The 17,792-nt window shown below is 43.9% G+C and overlaps 1 protein-coding gene across 1 annotated transcript in view; it reads left to right on the top strand.

The window, feature by feature from the left end:
• The window catches only part of AMFR (autocrine motility factor receptor), an 84,790-nt gene that overhangs the window by 27,787 nt on the left and 39,211 nt on the right, over window positions 1–17,792 (top strand). Inside the window, exons 2-4 of the mRNA XM_082269905.1 lie at window positions 1,830–1,922; window positions 11,684–11,848; window positions 14,987–15,139. Of these exons, the coding sequence (XP_082126031.1) occupies window positions 1,830–1,922; window positions 11,684–11,848; window positions 14,987–15,139 (411 nt within the window). The remainder of the gene's footprint in view (window positions 1–1,829; window positions 1,923–11,683; window positions 11,849–14,986; window positions 15,140–17,792) is intronic.

Raw genomic sequence — 17,792 nt, 5'->3', positions numbered from 1 at the left:
TTTTAACCATACATTGTATACCCCTGTATGTTGTGGTCTTTAAGGTGTCCATCTAATAGTTTTTTGAAACTATCAATGCTCCCCGCTGATACGACTGCTTGTGGAAGAGAATTCCACATCCTTACCACTCTTACAGTGAAGAACCCCTTACGCACTTTAAGGTTAAACCGCCTTTCCTCAAGTTTTAGTGAGTGGCCACGTGTCTTATTGTATCTCCTTTCTCTGAATAGTTTGTTCCTTATGCTAGGGTCGCCAGTACAATATTTGTACATTGATATCATATCTCCCCTCAATCGTCTCTTCTCCAGAGAGAATAAGTTCAGTGCTTGTAGTCTTTCCTCATAGCTGATGTCCTCCATTCCCCTAATTATATTTGTTGCCCTTCTCTGGACTTTCTCCAGTTCCAGCACATCCTTCCTGATATATATATATATATATCTGTTTTCTTGGAGTCCATTGAGGGATGCAGGAAGTTTTTAACCTACAGGATTAGAGATTAGCAAACAAAAAAACTGTAAACTAGCCCAGGATAAGCATAACAATACCCAGAGGATGATCATAAACATAAAACAGGGGTAGGGAGCTCTGGCCCCCAATGGACTTCAGGAAAAGGATGTTATGGTGAGTCTTTAACCTTTGGGACGTCCAAGAAAAAACACCAACTGAGCGGTGGAAAATACAGAAAAAAATAAAAAATATTATATATATATAATTTACTATGAGTTTAACAAATTCTACAATTAGCAAGTGAAAAGTGAAATTTAGGATTTTAGCACAGATATTCTGTACTTTGCTTGCATTTAAGCTTAAATACACAAACAATTGCAGCTCTTTGCTCATAGATAAATGATTTAATGCATAGTTTAACACAAGCAAGGTAAGTACCTGAATTTCACTCATGAGTTTCTTGCAATCCCCTGTGCAACCGAGCTAAGTATCACTGTACTTAGTACTGTTACATACAGCCATTCACTTGTATGGCATTTTTACATGCCATACACCTGCAACTCCCTGGCTGTGTAAAAATGTCTGCAATTTTATGCTGGGTAATTTCAGGCTCTCGCCATCCATGTGCATCAGGCCTTAATAACCAGTCACAGACTGGGTAAGGGAAAGGACCAGAATTACCAAACTGCACTGCCTTCTAGAGCTGTGTAAACCTCCATACTGGATGGACAGAAATACAAATCCTTTGGCAAGTGGAACAACTCCCACATACTGTATGTATTTTCTTGTAGGGTTAGTTGTTAACCAGGAGTTAAGCTTTAACAGCTCAATGATCGTATTCTGGGTACATTGGCAATTGGACTTTAGGTAAAATGATCAGTTTTTGTATTAGTCAGATTTCATCATCATGCATGTGTTTAAAGGTTCGTACACACTATAAGAAAATCGGGCGAACGTTTTTCGTCCAAAGAATTTTCGTACGATTTTCGTATAGTGTGTACAGAACTTACTACAGACGATTCAGAAAATTCTCAAAGGGACAAACTCCAAAATTTTTCTTGTACGGGAAAAACGAATGATTTTCATTTAATGTGTACTGTTTTCGTATGATTTTTGTACAAGAAAAATCAGAAAAGAAAGACTGCGCATGATCAGAAACAATAAACAACAAAGCCTTTGTCATACGAGAATTTTAGTACGAATTTACGTACGGAAATTCTTTCATCAGTTCCAATTTGCTGTGAAACAACGAGGAAAATCAGAGAATCGTTCGCCCGATTTTCTTATAGTGTGTACCCCACTTAAGTTGCAAGATTGCGTGATTCTTACAGTTTTTTACTTTGCATTGTTTTTAAAAGTGCCATTGTGTGTTCTTTCCATAGGTCTTGGTGAACACAGTGTGCTGTTTCCTGATGCTTGTTGCAAAATTAATCCAACATGTGGTTTTTGGTCCCTTGCGTGTCAGCGAAAGGCAGGTAAGAACAGTATAGTTCAATCACAAACCTATCTAGTTTTCTAGTTTCTTGGATGTTGTAATATATGTATACCAAGGGATAACTGCTTGTGTTGTGAAAAATATTTAAAAAAAATGTGAAAAAAATGTAATCCATTTCAAAGTTCACCCCTTGGAGATCTCCCCATGACCTTTTTTTTTTTTTTTTGAGGGGTCATCTGTCCAGTCCCACAATATCATCTTTTTTTAGCAGGATGCAGATTCCAAATGCTTCAGAGAATGGCAAAATGTAATGTGGCGCTACTCTCTGCAGCATTCTTTTGTAAACCCAGTGTGGCTGGATGATGTACTCCTTGGGGGCTGATCTCAGGAAGCGGGTTGAATGATGCTTGAAGATAGAAAAAATACTGTAATAACTAACACACATGACAAATGTTTATGCATTTGGCAGCCCTGGCTAGATTATTTCCCCACTAACACAACCACCTACATGCTTTCTAGAATTGTAATCCAACATTATGAGTCAACATATCTAAAGTACAATTTTCACATCCGGTACTTTATTCACTTCTGGACCGGAAGGCTTTACCCCTTTTGATGACCAGGCCATTTTTTGAGATACGGCACTGCGTTATTTTAGCTGACAATTGCGCAGTCGTGCGACGCTGTACCCAAATAAAATGTCCTTTCCCCCCCCCCCCCCCCCCCCCCCACAAATAGAGCTTTCTTTTGGTGGTATTCGATCACCATTTTATATTTTTTGCACTATAAACAAAAAAAAAAAGCGACAATCCTGGGGAAAAAAAAACTATTTTTCTCTAGCGCTCATTGACAGACGTAGTCCTCGGTGATACACCACCTTCGGGTTATGTTGCCTCCACAGGAGCAGGACTAGACAGGAAATTAAAAAGCTCTGGCCACACCCTAGGGGCAGTCCCAGAGGGTATATCCTCTCTCTCTCTGCCTCAGCAAATCAGTTATTTTCTGTCTAGTTAGGAGTAAGGACCTAGATACCTTGCTGGGATCTTAGGTCCTGGCAAGAATTTTTTTCTTAAAGGATTTTTAGACAGCTTTTTTCTCCAGTGTTCCTGTGAGATCTTCAAGCAAGAAAGCTGAACTGGGCGACGGGCTGGATGTTGAGATCCGGTGGTCACCCCAGTTCAGCCTACGAGCGCGTGCAGGCCATAGCTCCGCGCTGGGTCGGCCGCGACAAAGTCCCATTAAAAGGACTGAACCCGCGAGTTAAACGTCTCGCTGAAACGCCAAAGACCATGAGTCACGGCGTCCGTATCGGTCGACAGCCCTCCCGCCCCGGTGGAGAGGGGTACTGTCAGGAGTTGGTGCCCGCCTGGTTCCGGTATGGTGAGTAGTATGTTCCCCCTTTTTTCCCTGACGGGTTTTGTGGTGAACGCGGGCCCCTCTCTGTATGGTAAGAAAGAGTCCTTTCTATCCTATAACATGTCACAAATCCTCCTACTTTGAGTGTGATTTTATGTGTGCAAAAGCCAGGAGGCTTGGTTTGGGAGCTAACAATCTATTGTATACATGTTTAAAAGATGTAATCTGTGGCATTCTGGGAATCTTATGGGTTAAGTATAAGCTACCTACCAGTCAGAAGCCACGGACATGTAGACTGCCTTCCAAATCAGATCTCCAGCTATTAGCAGGCCTCCCGAACGGCCATGCGGTCCGCCAGGGCCGGTACCGCCAACCACGCCATATCCCCATGCAGAGAGAGTGTTGTGTGCCCTGCAGCACACCGCTATTCAGTATAGGCCGCCGCCATTTTTTTTGCTGGATCGCACGAGCCGCCATTTTGGCGTAGCCTCGTGTCTCCAGCATGGGGGCGGCCATGTTTGAGGTGATTCTACACCTCGTGGAGCTTGGGGGAGGCGCCGGAAGGCGTGCAGAGGGGCGGAGCCGCCTCCTTTCTTCCTGGGCAGCCAGCCAAAAGACTTCCTGTTTGTCAAGACAGCGCTGTAAGCTGTTGCAGTTTAACTCTGAGCATCAAGTGGTGAGCCTGGGGGTCCCCTAGCAGGTAACACTAAGGGGCTTTTTGTGGCGCTGGGGGTCAAAAAAAAAAAAAAAAAAAAAAAAAGTTTTTTTCTTTACTTTTGAATTATATTATCCAGGAAGTAACTGGAGTTATTATGGACCCTGCCACACATATTCCCCCACCTGTTTCCCTCGAGGGGGCCTCGGGACCCGCCGGTGCACAGAGTATAGAGTCATTTACAGCAATTTTGGAGTCTATGGTGGCTCGGGTGGAGGCGGCCTGTCAGGGACGGGGGTCAAGGAAGCGACCCCCGCCTACCCCTATACTATCTGACACCTCTGACTCAGATTCAGAGATGGTCACGGCAGTTGCAGGTTCCTCTGCAAGGGCTGTTATCCCAGGTAAAGCCCCCTCAGACAGTGAGGAGGACGCTTCTTCTCTTGCTATAATTCAGGAAGAAGCATTGGTGGACGCACTAGTTGTGGCAGTGCAAGAAACCTTAAAACTTGAGGCTTTACCGGCAGAGGCAACTGAAACAGAGAGGCCTTTTGGGACTAATAAGCCCATCAAGACGGCGAAGGCTTTTCCTGTACCTAAATGTTTCGGTAATCAGATTAAAGGAGAATGGGAGCATTCTAAACGTACCTTTACTATTTCCAAGCGTATTGCTAGACGCTATCCGTTTGAGGAATCCATCATTAAGAAATGGACGGTACCACCAGTCGTGGATCCGCCTATTTCCAGGCTGAATAAAGCCACGGTTATTCCAGTGGAGGACACTTCGTCCTTTAAGGATCCGGTGGATCGAAAGATAGTGCGGGACTCTGCTTCTATCTTCTCTCTGATAGGGTCAGCATTCAGACCAGTAATTGTTATTGGTCTAGTTTCCCAGACACTTACGGAATGGGCGAAAATGGTACGCCAAGATCTTAGGGGAAAAGATATTCCCCAGGAGACATCTGATTTGATGGAACAGATTATACAAGGGCTACGGTTTATCTGTGACGCAGCCTTGGACACTACTCCCTTGTTAGGGCATGCATCTAAGTTAGCAGTGATCCTCAGACGTGTGCTGTGGTTAAAATGCTGGTCAGCTGACCTAGGTTCCAAAAAGACCTTGACCAATCTCCCTTTTCAGGGGAATCGCCTATTTGGGGCCAACCTAGATGAAATCATCAAGGATGCCACTGGGGGCAAGAGCACTTTTTTGCCACAGGCTGCAAAAGCTAAGGGACCTGGCAACAAGCGAGGACCTTTCTTTACCGCCCATAAAGGGCGCCCGGCTGGTACTCCCGGGAAAGGCAAGACTCCTCCAGGAGGGTTCAAGAAGGGCTGGTCGGACAAGCAGAGGACCAACGCAGCCAAACCCGAAGTAAAGGAGTACACAGCCTGAAGGTGCGCCCCCACCCGGTTTCAGGGTGGGGGGACGTTTTCACCGGTATTCAGGACATTAGATCGAGCATCAACCACTACTACCGGTGCGATTCTTCCCTTCCAACATTTAAGCACCACAGGAAGCGGTAGTTACCGTTCCCTGAATAGATCTTTTCCTTTACCTTTTCCTAAGATTAGTCCCGATACCTCACAGGAATCGGATCTGATTGACCAGATAGGCCAAGTAGCCTCTAGTCGGGTGACTTCGGTCCCTGAGGTTCAACCAGAAAAGATCACCTTTCCTGATAACTATCAGGTATCTGATAAATGTGTGGAAACAGAAAACGACCAGACTTTCTCGGATGGTCGGGGCCAGATAGCTCTAGGGACGCCTGGTTCAGATCCAATCAGCGCCAGTGGTCCTAGAAATTCTAGGCTGGCCTCCTCAAGCCGGCCTGGCCGACTTGGACATGTTAGTCGCAGATGTTCCGTGGGAACTTCGTCTCAGGGAGTGTCTGTGGTCTCAAGGACCAATTTACCTTCGTGCTTTACAGTCGCTGGTTTTAATGGCCTGGCCATTGAGACCCAAGTACTGAAGGACAGAGGTTTGTCTACTTCAGTCATTCCTACCCTTATTAAAGCAAGGAAAGCGACTTCCAGCAAAGTCTATTATCACACATGGAAGACTTATATTGCGTGGTGCGAATCTTTAGGATTTCCTCCACGTACCTATTCGGTGTCTCGAATATTGGCCTTTTTGCAACAAGGGGTGAGCAGAAGCTAGCCTTGAGCACCATCAAGGGTCAAGTTTCAGCATTAGCAATCTTCTTTCAGAAACCTTTAGCTACCAAATCCTTGGTGCGGAATTTCATCCAGGGGGTGCGGCACCTGGCTCCTCCAGTCCGCGCGCCCTTACCGCCCTGGGATCTTAATTTGGTTTTGTCGGTTCTACAGAAACCTCCCTTTGAAAACATCAGGGAGATTCCCTTGCTTACTTTATCCCAGAAGGTGGCCTTCCTGGTGGCTATTACTTCTGCTCGCAGGGTGTCAGAACTGGCTGCATTATCATGCCAGTCCCCATACCTAGTGATTCATAGGGATAAGGTAGTACTTCATCCTAAGCCATCTTTTCTTCCTAAGGTGGTTTCAGATTTTCATCTGAATGAAGATATTGTACTACCTTCCTTGTGTCCTCAGCCCAAGCATCATCGGGAACATGCGTTGCATTCCTTAGATGTGGTTCGGGCAATCAGGGTATACCTGAAAGCTACGGAATCATTCCGTAAGACGGATTCACTTTTGTGATCACGGATGGCCCCAGAAAGGGTTTGCCTGCATCTGCCGCGACCATTGCCAAATGGATTAGACAAACGGTGGTACAGGCTTATTCTATTAAGGGTCAGAGTCCTCCGTTCCCTGTTAGGGCGCACTCCACTCGAGCGCTCAGTACTTCCTGGGCCTTTCGCCATCAGGCGTCAGTGGTCCAGGTATGTAAGGCGGCCACTTGGTCGTCGGTACATACCTTTACAAAATTCTATAAAATTGATGTGACGGCATCGGCGGATGCCTCATTTGGCCGCAAGGTTTTGCAGGCCGCAATTTGAGGAGACCGGTGGTCTACCTCGAGGGTTTTTTTCTGTTTGAAAAAAAAAAAAAAAGAAAAATTTTTTCTCTCTTTTGTTGAGTCTCATCATTAAGGATGAGCATTGTAAACTTCTAGTTGGCACCGGTTGGGCCTTCTAGATTGGGATTTGATTTCATTTTCCCACCCCTCAGTTGTGATACTGCTCTGGGACGTCCCGAAGGTGGTGTATCACCGAGGACTACGTCTGTCAATGAGCGCTAGAGAAAAATGGATTTTTGTAAAATCTTACCGTAAAATCCTTTTCTCTTAGCTCATTGACAGACGTAGTCCCCGCCCCTCTGTTTTTTTGAGTTGGGTTAAAATCTCTAAAGACTGCTTTTTCACATAACTGATTTGCTGAGGCAGAGAGAGAGAGGATATACCCTCTGGGACTGCCCCTAGGGTGTGGCCAGAGCTTTTTATCTCCTGTCTAGTCCTGCTCCTGTGGAGGCAACATAACCCGAAGGTGGTGTATCACCGAGGACTACGTCTGTCAATGAGCTAAGAGAAAAGGATTTTACGGTAAGATTTTACAAAAATCCATTTTTTACTTTCTGCTATAAAACATTCCCAATAAAAAAATGTAAAAATCTAATTTTTTTCATCATTTGTATTCTGCTACATATTTTTGGTGTATCCCAATAAGTGTATATTGATTGCTTTGCGCAAAAGTTCTAGCATCTACAAACTAGGGGAAAGATTTTATGTAATTTTTATTTATTTATTTTTATACTAGTAATGGTGATCAGCGATTTTTAGCGGGACTGCGACATTGTGGCGGACAGATTGGACACCTAACTGCCTTTTTTTCGACACTTTTGGGGAGACCAGTGACATTACTACAGTAATCAGTGCTCAAAATAGGTACTGTTCATGTAGTAATGAAACTGGCAGGGAAGGGGTTAACACTAGGGGTGATTGAAGGGTTATATGTGTCCCTAGGGGGTGCTTTATAACTGTGTGGGGTATGGGCTTGCTGAATGAACACAGAGACCTGTGTTCCTAAATAGGAGGAACACAGGATCCCTGTGTTCATTACTGACAGAACAGCGTTCTACTGTTTTTAAAACGGCAGACCAACGTTCTGTCTCTACAGGGAGCGATTGTGGTTGCCCGGCGGACAAAGCAGACACCGGACCGACTGATTGGCTCCCCCTGTAGCCTATCTGCGCACGCTCCCCCACTAGCCTTCTCGTGAAACAACATACAGCTACGTTGTTTCCCGGGACAGAGCCGACCAGCCACAGTATAACTATAGCGGCTGCTTGGCAAGTGGTTATAGGAGTTTGAACTTATTCCCCAATCTATTTGAGTTTCACTCTTCCAATTGGCATATACATTACTCAAAAATATTAAAGGAACATTGTAAAAACCCATGAGATCTGAATGGGGAAAAATATCATGCTAAATTTTTATACTGATATGGACTGGGTAATGTGTTAGGAACGAAAGGATGCCACATTGTTTGATGAAAATTATCAACCCACAGTGGGCTGAATTCAAAGACACCCCAAAAATCAAAGTGAAAAAAATGATGCAGACTAGTTCATTTTGATGAAGTTTCATTGCAGCAACTCAAAATAATACTTATTAGTTTGTATGGCCCCCACGTGCTTGTTTGCATGCCTGACAACATTGGTGCATTCTCCTAATGAGATGACAGATGGTGTCCTGGGGTGTTTTATCCCAGATCTGTACCAAGGCATCACTGAGCTCCGGAACAGACTGAGGTGCAACCTGGTGGCATCGGATGGACCGAAACATAATGTCCCAGAAGTGTTCTATTGTATTTATGTCAGGCAACCGTGGGGGCCATTCAATGGTATGAATTTCTTCATCCTCCAGGAACTGGCTGCATACTCTCGCCACATGAGACCAGACATTGTCATGCACTATGAGGAACCCAGGACCCACTGCATCAGCATAGGGTTCCGACAATGGGTCCAAGGATTTTATTTCGATACCCAATGGCAATCGGGGTGCCATCATCTAGCCTGTAGAGGTCTGTGCGTCCCTCCATGGATATGCCTCCCCAGACCATCACTGACCCACCACCAAACCGCTCATGCTAAACGATCTTACAGTAAGCATAACGTTCTCCGCAGCTTTTCCAGACCCTTTCATGTCTGTCACATGTGCTCAGGGTGAACCTGCTCTCATTTGTGAAAAACACAGGGCGCCGGTGGTGGACCTGCCAATTCTGGTGTTCAATGGCAAATGCCACACACCTCCATGGTACGGAGCAGTGACCACAGGGCCCACTAGAGGACGTCGGTCCCTCTGGCCACCCTCATGAAGTCGGTTTCTGATTGTTTGGTCAGACACATTCACACCAGTGGCCTGCTGGAGGTCATTTAGTAGGGCTCTGGCAGTGCTCTTCCTGTTCCTCCTTGCAAAAAGGAGCAAATACTTGCCCTGCTGTTGGGTTAAGGACCTGCTACAGCCCTGTCCAGCTCCCCTAGAGTAACTGCCTGTCTCCTGGAATCTCCTCCATGCTCTTTAGACTGTGCTGGGAGACACTGCAAACCTTCTGGCAATGGCACGTATTGATTTGCCATCCTGGAGGAGTTAGACTGCCCGTGCAACCCCTTTAGGGTCCAGGTATCGTCTGATTCTACCAGTAGTGACACTGACCCTAGCTGAATGCAAAACTAGTGAACAAGTCAGAAAAGATAAGTGGAAAAAAAATGTGGCCTCCACCTGTAAAACCATTTCTGTTTTGGAGGTCGTCTCATTGTTGTCTGTCTAGTGCACCTGTTGGATTAACACCAAATAGGCTGAAACTGATAAACAACTCCCTCTGCTACTTAACTGACCAGATCAATATCCCAGGAGTTTAATTGACTTGATGCTATACTCTGAATAAAAAGTATTTCTTTAATTTTTTTGAGCAGTGTATACAGTCTCTCACAAAATTGAGTACACCCCTTTACATTTTCATAAATATTTTGTTATATATTTTTATGTAACACACTGAAGAAATTACACTTTGCTACAATGTAAAGTAATGAGTGTACAGCTTTATTACAGTGTAAATTTGCTGTCCCCTCAAAATAATTCCACACACAGCCATTAATGTCTAAATTGCTGGCAACAAAAGTGAAAATGTCCAAATTGGATCCAACTAACCATTTTTCCTCCCCAGTGTCATTTGACTCAGTGTTACAAGGTCTCAGGTGTGAATGGGGAGCAGGTGTGTTAAATTTGGTGTTATCACTCGCACTCTCTCATACTGGTCACTGGAAGTTCAACATGGCACCTCATGGCAATGAACTCTCTGAAGGATCTGAAAAAAAGGAATTGTTGCTCTACATAAAGATAACTTGGGCTATAAGAAGATTGCCAAGACCCTGAAATTGAGCTGCTGCATGGCGGCCAAGACCATACAGCAGTTTAATAGGACAGTTTCCACTCAGAGCAGGACTCGCCATGGTCGACCAAAGAAGTTGAGTGCTCGTGCTCAGCTTCATATCCAGAGATTGTCTTTGGGAAATAGATGTACGAGTGCTGCCAGCATTGCTGCAGAGGTTTGCTGAAGGCAAGCAGACTAAGGACCTGGATTACTGAAACCATGTCCTGTGGTCAGATGAGACCAAGATAAACTTATTTGGTTCAGATGGTGTCAAGCGTGTGTGGCGGCAGCCAGGTAAGGAGTACAAAGACAAGTGTGTCTTACCTACAGTCAAGCATGGTAGTGGGAGTGTCATGGTCTGGGGCTGCATGAGTGCTGCCGGCACTGGGGAGCTACAGTTCATTGAGGGAACCATGAATGTCAACATGTACTGTGACATACTGAAGCGGAGCATGATCCCCTCCCTTCAGAGACTGGGCCGCAGGGCAGTATTCCAACATAACGACCCCAAACACACCTCCAAGACAACAACTGTCTTGCTAAAGAAGCTGAGGGTAAAGGTGATGGACTGGCCAAGCATGTCTCCAGACCTAAACCTTATTGAGCATCTGTGGGGCATCCTCAAATGGAAGGTGGAGGAGCGCAAGGTCTCTAACATCTACTAGCTCTGTGATGTCATCATGGAGGAGTGGAAGAGGACTCCAGTGGCAACCTGTGAAGCTCTGGTGAACTCCATGCCCAGGAGGATTAAGGCAGTGCTGGAAAATAATGGAAGCCACACAAAATATTGACACTTTGGGCCCAATTTTAGACATTTCCACTTAGGGGTGTACTCACTTTTGTTGCTAGCGGTTTAGACATTAATGGCTGTGTGTTGAGATATTTTAACGGGGACAGCAAATTTGCTTGTCTTGCAAAACGCTCTCAAACCAAGTTATTCTCAATCCAAGGTTTTACTGTACATACATTAAAAAACAGGCTGCCTTGATGCAGCACACCTTAACACATGGAAAAGTGTTGCAGTAAAACAATGCCTTGTATGAATCTGGCCCAAGGAACATTTTCTTATTTTCCCCGCTCTGTTCTGCCTTCTCGATTTGCTGCTGATGCCAGAGCATGGAGAGAAAACGCAAGCAGTCAGTCCCCAAGCCTTAATTCTGCCACGTGGGTGTGGGGAAAGAGGGGGGGTTCTATATTAAAGACATGTACAAAATGTTAGGACACTTTACCACTCACAGATTGTGCTGGAGATGATATGATCTGAGAACGAAGCAAAGGCTGAAATCTGTGATCATTAAAAAATTGAAACAAAAGTGGTGCAGGGTAGCACATACATGAAATCTGACTCCATTTGTAACTTTATTATACTTGTAATTGGTATATATTTTGATCTTGGTGTTTAATGTTTGATTTTTTTTTTTTTTTCATTCTTCATAGCATTTAAAGGACAAGTTTTGGAACTTCATCTTTTACAAGTTTATATTCATCTTTGGAGTCCTAAATGTCCAGACAGTGGAAGAAGTGGTGCTTTGGTTTTTGTGGTTCGCTGGTCTGGTCTTCCTTCATCTCATGGTTCAGCTATGCAGAGATCGATTTGAATATGTACGTATACACTTACCCTGTGCTCCACCCTAAGTAATCGTTAAAGTACCGTATTTATCGGCGTATAACACGCACCTCACATTTAGGAGGGAAATTTTAGGAAAAAAGCTTAAAATTTAAAAAAACAGCATTGAACTCAGAACTTTTTTTTTTTAATCAAATGCAGTCTTACCTGTGCCCATGAATGCAGCCTCATCAGCGCAGTGTCCATAAATGCAGCCTCCCTAGCACAGTGTCCATCAATGCAGCCTCGCCAGTGCAGTGTCCCCAATGCAGCCTCGCCAGCGCAGTGTCCCCAATGCAGCCTTGCCAGCGCAGTGTCCCCAATGCAGCCTTGCCAGCGCAGTGTCCCCAATGCAGCCTTGCCAGCGCAATGTCCCCAATGCAGCCTTGCCAGCGCAATGTCCCCAATGCAGCCTCGCCAGCGCATTGTCCCCAATGCAGCCTCGCCACGAGCCGCTGCTGTCATCTGACGTCCCGGCGCCTATGATAGACGTCACACGTCCCAGCATTGGGCCACTGTGCTGTCTATCATAGGAGGCGGGACTTCCTATGACAGCAGCTGCTTGTCCTTCCTTCTGCTCTGCCCGGCCTGCCCCCCTCCTTTTCCTCTCAGCGCTGCCCGGCTTTTTTTTTTTTTTTTACTAAAAAAACACGCACTGGTGCTTTGCGCTCCATTTTTAGGAGGAAAAAGTGCGTGTTATACGCCGATAAATACGGGTATATTGAACGCCATTTTTTTTTTTTTTTTTTTTAATAGAGTGAGAAAGTAATATTTTTATTGCTGTCCATGTGCCTGTTGAGGAAATTTGCACTCTCTATTTTTTCGCATTTTGTTACCATTGTCACCGAGACAAAACGCAATTAGAAATCAAAACTTTTACAGCCAACACAAGACAGAAGTAAAGGAGAAATCTTCCATTGAGGACATCTGTTCTGGTGACAACTGTGTTAGGGAATTTCTCGTCACGTGGAAGGATTTCCTCTTTACATTCATTGGGAGCGGAAATGGCCTCAGTGACACTTCAGGTTGAAATAACCTGATAGGTTTAAATCATTTCATGCCCTATCCAACATTGGAAAAAAAAATGTCTAGATCTATTTTAACTGTATGCTGGCAAAATGATTCTGCTGAATAGAAGTTGTGATTTGTAATCTTCCTTAGGCTATATGTCAATGGGCTTGTGTTCACTTCAAGCAGATTTTACATTCCCATACAAGTCTAAGAATTTACAAAATTCACTTAAAGGGTGACTCCACTTTTGTGGTAAAAAATATAGCAAATAAAAAAAAAATATATATCCTTACACTTGCTACACAAACCATGCTGTATTTTTAAGTGTTACTAAACCCACAACAGTAAAATCAGTGTGTATATGCAGTAAAGCATTCTTGTTATACTTACTGTGGAACCTAAGGGGTTAGTCCTGTATGTTGTATAAAAATGCTGGTTGATCCTGTATTCTCTGAATCCAGCCTTTCCACCGTCCCCAGTCCATCTCCTGATAGTACAGAGTCTTGGGGGCACTCTGCACATGCTCAGTTTGGTGTGTATTGCTAGAGAGTTTTTTTTGGGAGGTTTTTATTTTTTGGGAGGGTCAGGGCCAATTCACACTGTCCAGACAGAGGGTCTGGGGTCCTGCAGTCTCATAGAACAGTCAGAGTAGAATGAAATCTCCTACAAGCTTGAACCAGACACTGATAGAAGTCAAATGGCTGCTATATACTGCTTAGGAGAAAATGTATTTTGCAGTTTAAACTAATTGCATTTCCATGTTCTGTGTACTGTGGGAGACCAGATGTAGTAAATGCAGGGTCCTGGGTATAGTAACACTTTAATAATAATACAAATCCCCTTTTCTCTTCAATCTGCAGCACTGTAATTTTCTGTAAAGTTAATTGCAATATGGCAACCTGGAGGTGTTCTGTACACAGCTGGTATACCGAATGCTTCCAAAAATGTAATTTCCTGCTTGTGTGGTTGGCTCATTGATATACCCAGAAGTCTAAACTAAGATGAGTCAGATTTTAGGCATCCCCTGCAAATGTAAGTTTTGGTGAGATACTCCTCAAGGGTTAATCAATTCTAAAGGAAGGCAGACACTGCAACTTTCCTCATAAGGGTACATGTGCACAGGTGTTTGGCCATGGTGCGAATTCCAGTAGTAGGGATCTACTGATTTCCTCCTGCTGGGCTTGATAACTGCGAGCAGAAAGCAGCCACAACTATTAGTGAGTGTTTTCAAAGCCAGTGATCACCTGCTGTGAGTGCAGCTGAAGGCACACAGTGTGTCCAGCTGCAATCACTGAAGGTTATCGCTGGCTGTCCATGTAGATTTCCTGTCGCTGGGATTCCGACCCTGGCAAAATGCATGTGTGATTGTACTCTTAGAAAACCGAAAGTACTTCAGCTGATTATTAAATGAACCGGAGCCTTCTATTCAGAATGAGTATGCGATCAGATTGGTGAAACATAGAGCTATTTCTTCACAGCAACAAAAGATAGGAATCTGCTACAAAGTTTGTTGAATTCCTTGCCGTGTACATTGATCCACATACAAGGGTTTGTGTTTTTCTTAACGAAAGTGGAGTTATTTTTTAAGATCAAATGCAGGTTACCGCTTCCCTACCAGCCACAGTATGTAAATGTTTGCGGTAGGCAAGCCATTATACCGGAATCAAGGTTGAGGCTACAACCATGATCCTGCTATCAGTTTTTAGTGCTTGCGATTCTCTTTCATGTAAAAGTAATCCGAGCATCTGGGCAGCCACTGGAATACTTTTACAGATGGCGGAAAGGTGTCTCACCCCCCACCTAGGGGTGGGGTGAGACACCTTTCTCACCCCCCAAGCCAAAAGTGTGTTGACACAGGCCCTTTTTATTCATCGGCATTCAACATTAGCAACCAGTCATAAGGAAGCGTGTTCATGCACTGATCTGATATTAGAAAGCAATGTGCTCCGGCATCTTCTTTCCTTTGCTTTAATTTAAATTATTTAAAAATCTGCTCCGAAAGTTGTATTATAGGCTTACATTTTTCCATACCTCTACAGAAAGTTTACAGTATGCTCTGGGGTATTGTCGTAATTTCTATTGACTGTGGTCTATACTATTATACATGTTTTTATGTCTTACAGCTGTCCTTCTCCCCCACCACACCGATGACCTGCCATGTTCGTGTATTGGTTCTACTTAATGTCATGCTTCTGGCCTGTTGTGGCCTGGGAGTTCTCTGTGTACTTGCTGGATATGAACATGGGATGCATACACTGGCATTCATGGCTGCTGAGGTTAGTAATATGTGTTAAGCAACTGTAGTCAGTAAAATACAAAAAAACTCTAGTCACAAGGCTCTCCTAAGTCTTAAGGCTCCTGACTGTCATTGTAAAGACAGAGGTGTCTTTGATGAGCAGACTGCGATTGAAAGACTTTCTTTACCTTTTTCTAGCCTGTAGGAAAGTTTAGTGGTTTTTAAGCCACTCAATACCCTTTCTACAATCCCCTCTGCTATATTAAATAATGCCCACCAATGCATGTTGTTTTAAAAAAAATGCCACTGTGTACCTCATTTCAGAGCGCCAGTCTGCGCTCACGTGGCCGGACACGCAAGTACCGATTGGTGCTCTGAAATGAGGTACACAGCGGCATTTAAAAGAAAAAAAAAACATCCACTGGGGACATTATTTAATATAGCAGACAGTATTGTAACAAGGTTATTGCGTTATGATAGTAGCAAAAGGGGAGGGCTGGGAATGGGTGGAGCTGACAGACAGGGATGGGATGGGGGGAGAGCAGAGAGGAGAGCTGCAGATGACGGAGGCACGTAAACTGACCACGGTGTCAAGGCTCAGCAGCCATGATAAACCGTGGTCAGTTTACAGGTGGGAAGGCAGAATCAGCCAGGTTTTTTTAGGTTCTACATGGGGAAAAATTATACAGCTCAAGCACTGTGCTCCTAACAAACTTTTTAAGATAGGGGGATAGTTTGGTCCCTGGGGCAGAGTGGATCCAGGTTTCTATTCACTGATTATTCACTTTAGAGTTGTTTGTAAGCTGAATAGTTCATATTTGACAGATATTACTGTAAACATTGACAAAAAAAAAAAAATGCAGCTTTTATTACTCTCTTCTGCATTGTTGATGCTGCTGCTCTTCTGAGTTGAATGAAGTATTGCACTATGCAACCCGCTGTAAGCCCAGAGCATCATGATTACACCCCCTTGGAGTCTGTCATCATGTGGCCTGGGCTCACATTACTTCTGAAAAGAATATTGCACAGAAGGAAGGACCCCTGATGCCGGCACAGAATGGCACGGATGTGTGATGACACATGACCAGTCAGAAGACTACTGGAATTGGTGTATATTGTTTTTTTCCCCTCATTCTTTTTGTGAGTGAATAATGTGATTATAATATGTAATACCACTTTAAGGCCTCTTGCACACTGCAGCCTAAAAAAAGCTCAGTACAGTGTTTTTTTTAATTTTTTTAAACTGAGCTAAAATGTAGCCCATTATTTACAATGTGCCTGTGAAGAGTATTCCTACGTAAAAAAAAAAAAGGGAAATCTTCATTCCCAGTCATTATATTGCGCCGGTGTGCACAAATCCGATAATATGAATGAATTTCTCCTAGGTAGTATGTAAGTATTGAAGCAAAAAATTGGGGGAGCAAACCCTGAACATGTATATCTAAAGCCGGTGCAGCTATGGACCAAGCAACATGTATATTAAAAAAGAATAGCGCAACCATGCAAAAGAAATGACTATCAAATATGGAGACCATCCATAAATAAAAATGGGGATTTAGTTCCACCATATTGCCATATCGTGCTCAAGCCCACCACTGCGTCAAAGTACCCCATTATCGGTGGGTCCTACACTATCCATAAAAAAGGGGTGAATCCAGCCTCTCTTACCCTTGGAGACAACGCTCCTTGCTGGGAAGGTGTGCTAATGCACTGCATTGACTTATCTCGGGGGGTGGGGGTGGAGGAAGCCGTCCCTGCCAGGAGAAGACTAATTATTGCTAGCGGCTATAGCAGCCACTAGTGATCGCAGGTGAAACCCGGCATGCTGGTTGTACCCAAGTTGATCAATCACCTTGGTACATTCATCGTAACCATACATGGTAAGAAGCAGGAACCGGCCGAAAATTTGAACCGTGTATGGCCTGCCTAAGGGTGTGAAAATGCTGGAACTTACCTGTTTATTGCATCGTTGAATTCATATTCCACTGATGTGATTTTAATAAAAATTACTGTGATTACCTATTACTAAGGTATACTTTCCATTTTTTTCAGAGAAAAATTTAAATAAGCTCCTTTCAAAGATTGCTAGCTACATGTGAGGCCCCACAAACTAGCAGGTTGTTCCCACTAGCTGGTTTTATATTAAACCTCAAAGATCCATATTATTACAAATGTGTGTAGAGAGAAAATGTCATGACAAATCTGTTTTGAACTATTCAAGAGAAAAATTGATTACTGTATTTTCTGGCATATAAGACTACTTTTGAACCTCAAAAAAATCCCCCAAAAATGGGGGGTCGTCTTATACGCCGAGTATAATATCTCCAAGGTAACCTAAGTATAAGTATTACCGGTAGATGAAAATTAGGGGGGTCGTCTTATACGCCCAGTCGTCTTATACGCCGGAAAATACGGTACTATATGTTGACCTATTGCCTCTCAAGTTCTGTCCATAAAACCCTGCAGAAAAGCACATATGAAAGAACTTCTTACTTTGTCTTTAGAGCTAAATAGATGACAGTGCACAAGTGAACCAGCATTATGAAATAAGCCTGCTTTAAAACAACTAAAGTGGTTCTAAAGGCTGGATATTTTTACCTTCGTGCATTCCCTGCATTAAGGTAAAAAATGTTCCTATATTTTTATTGTCCCCTCACCTCCCTGTTTACATACCTGAGCCCAATCTTGATCCA

The sequence above is a fragment of the Pelophylax lessonae genome (assembly GCF_965119305.1).
Source record: "Pelophylax lessonae genome assembly, chromosome: 10".
Lineage (NCBI taxonomy): Eukaryota > Metazoa > Chordata > Amphibia > Anura > Ranidae > Pelophylax > Pelophylax lessonae.
This window is presented reverse-complemented; position numbering and strand designations above follow the sequence as displayed.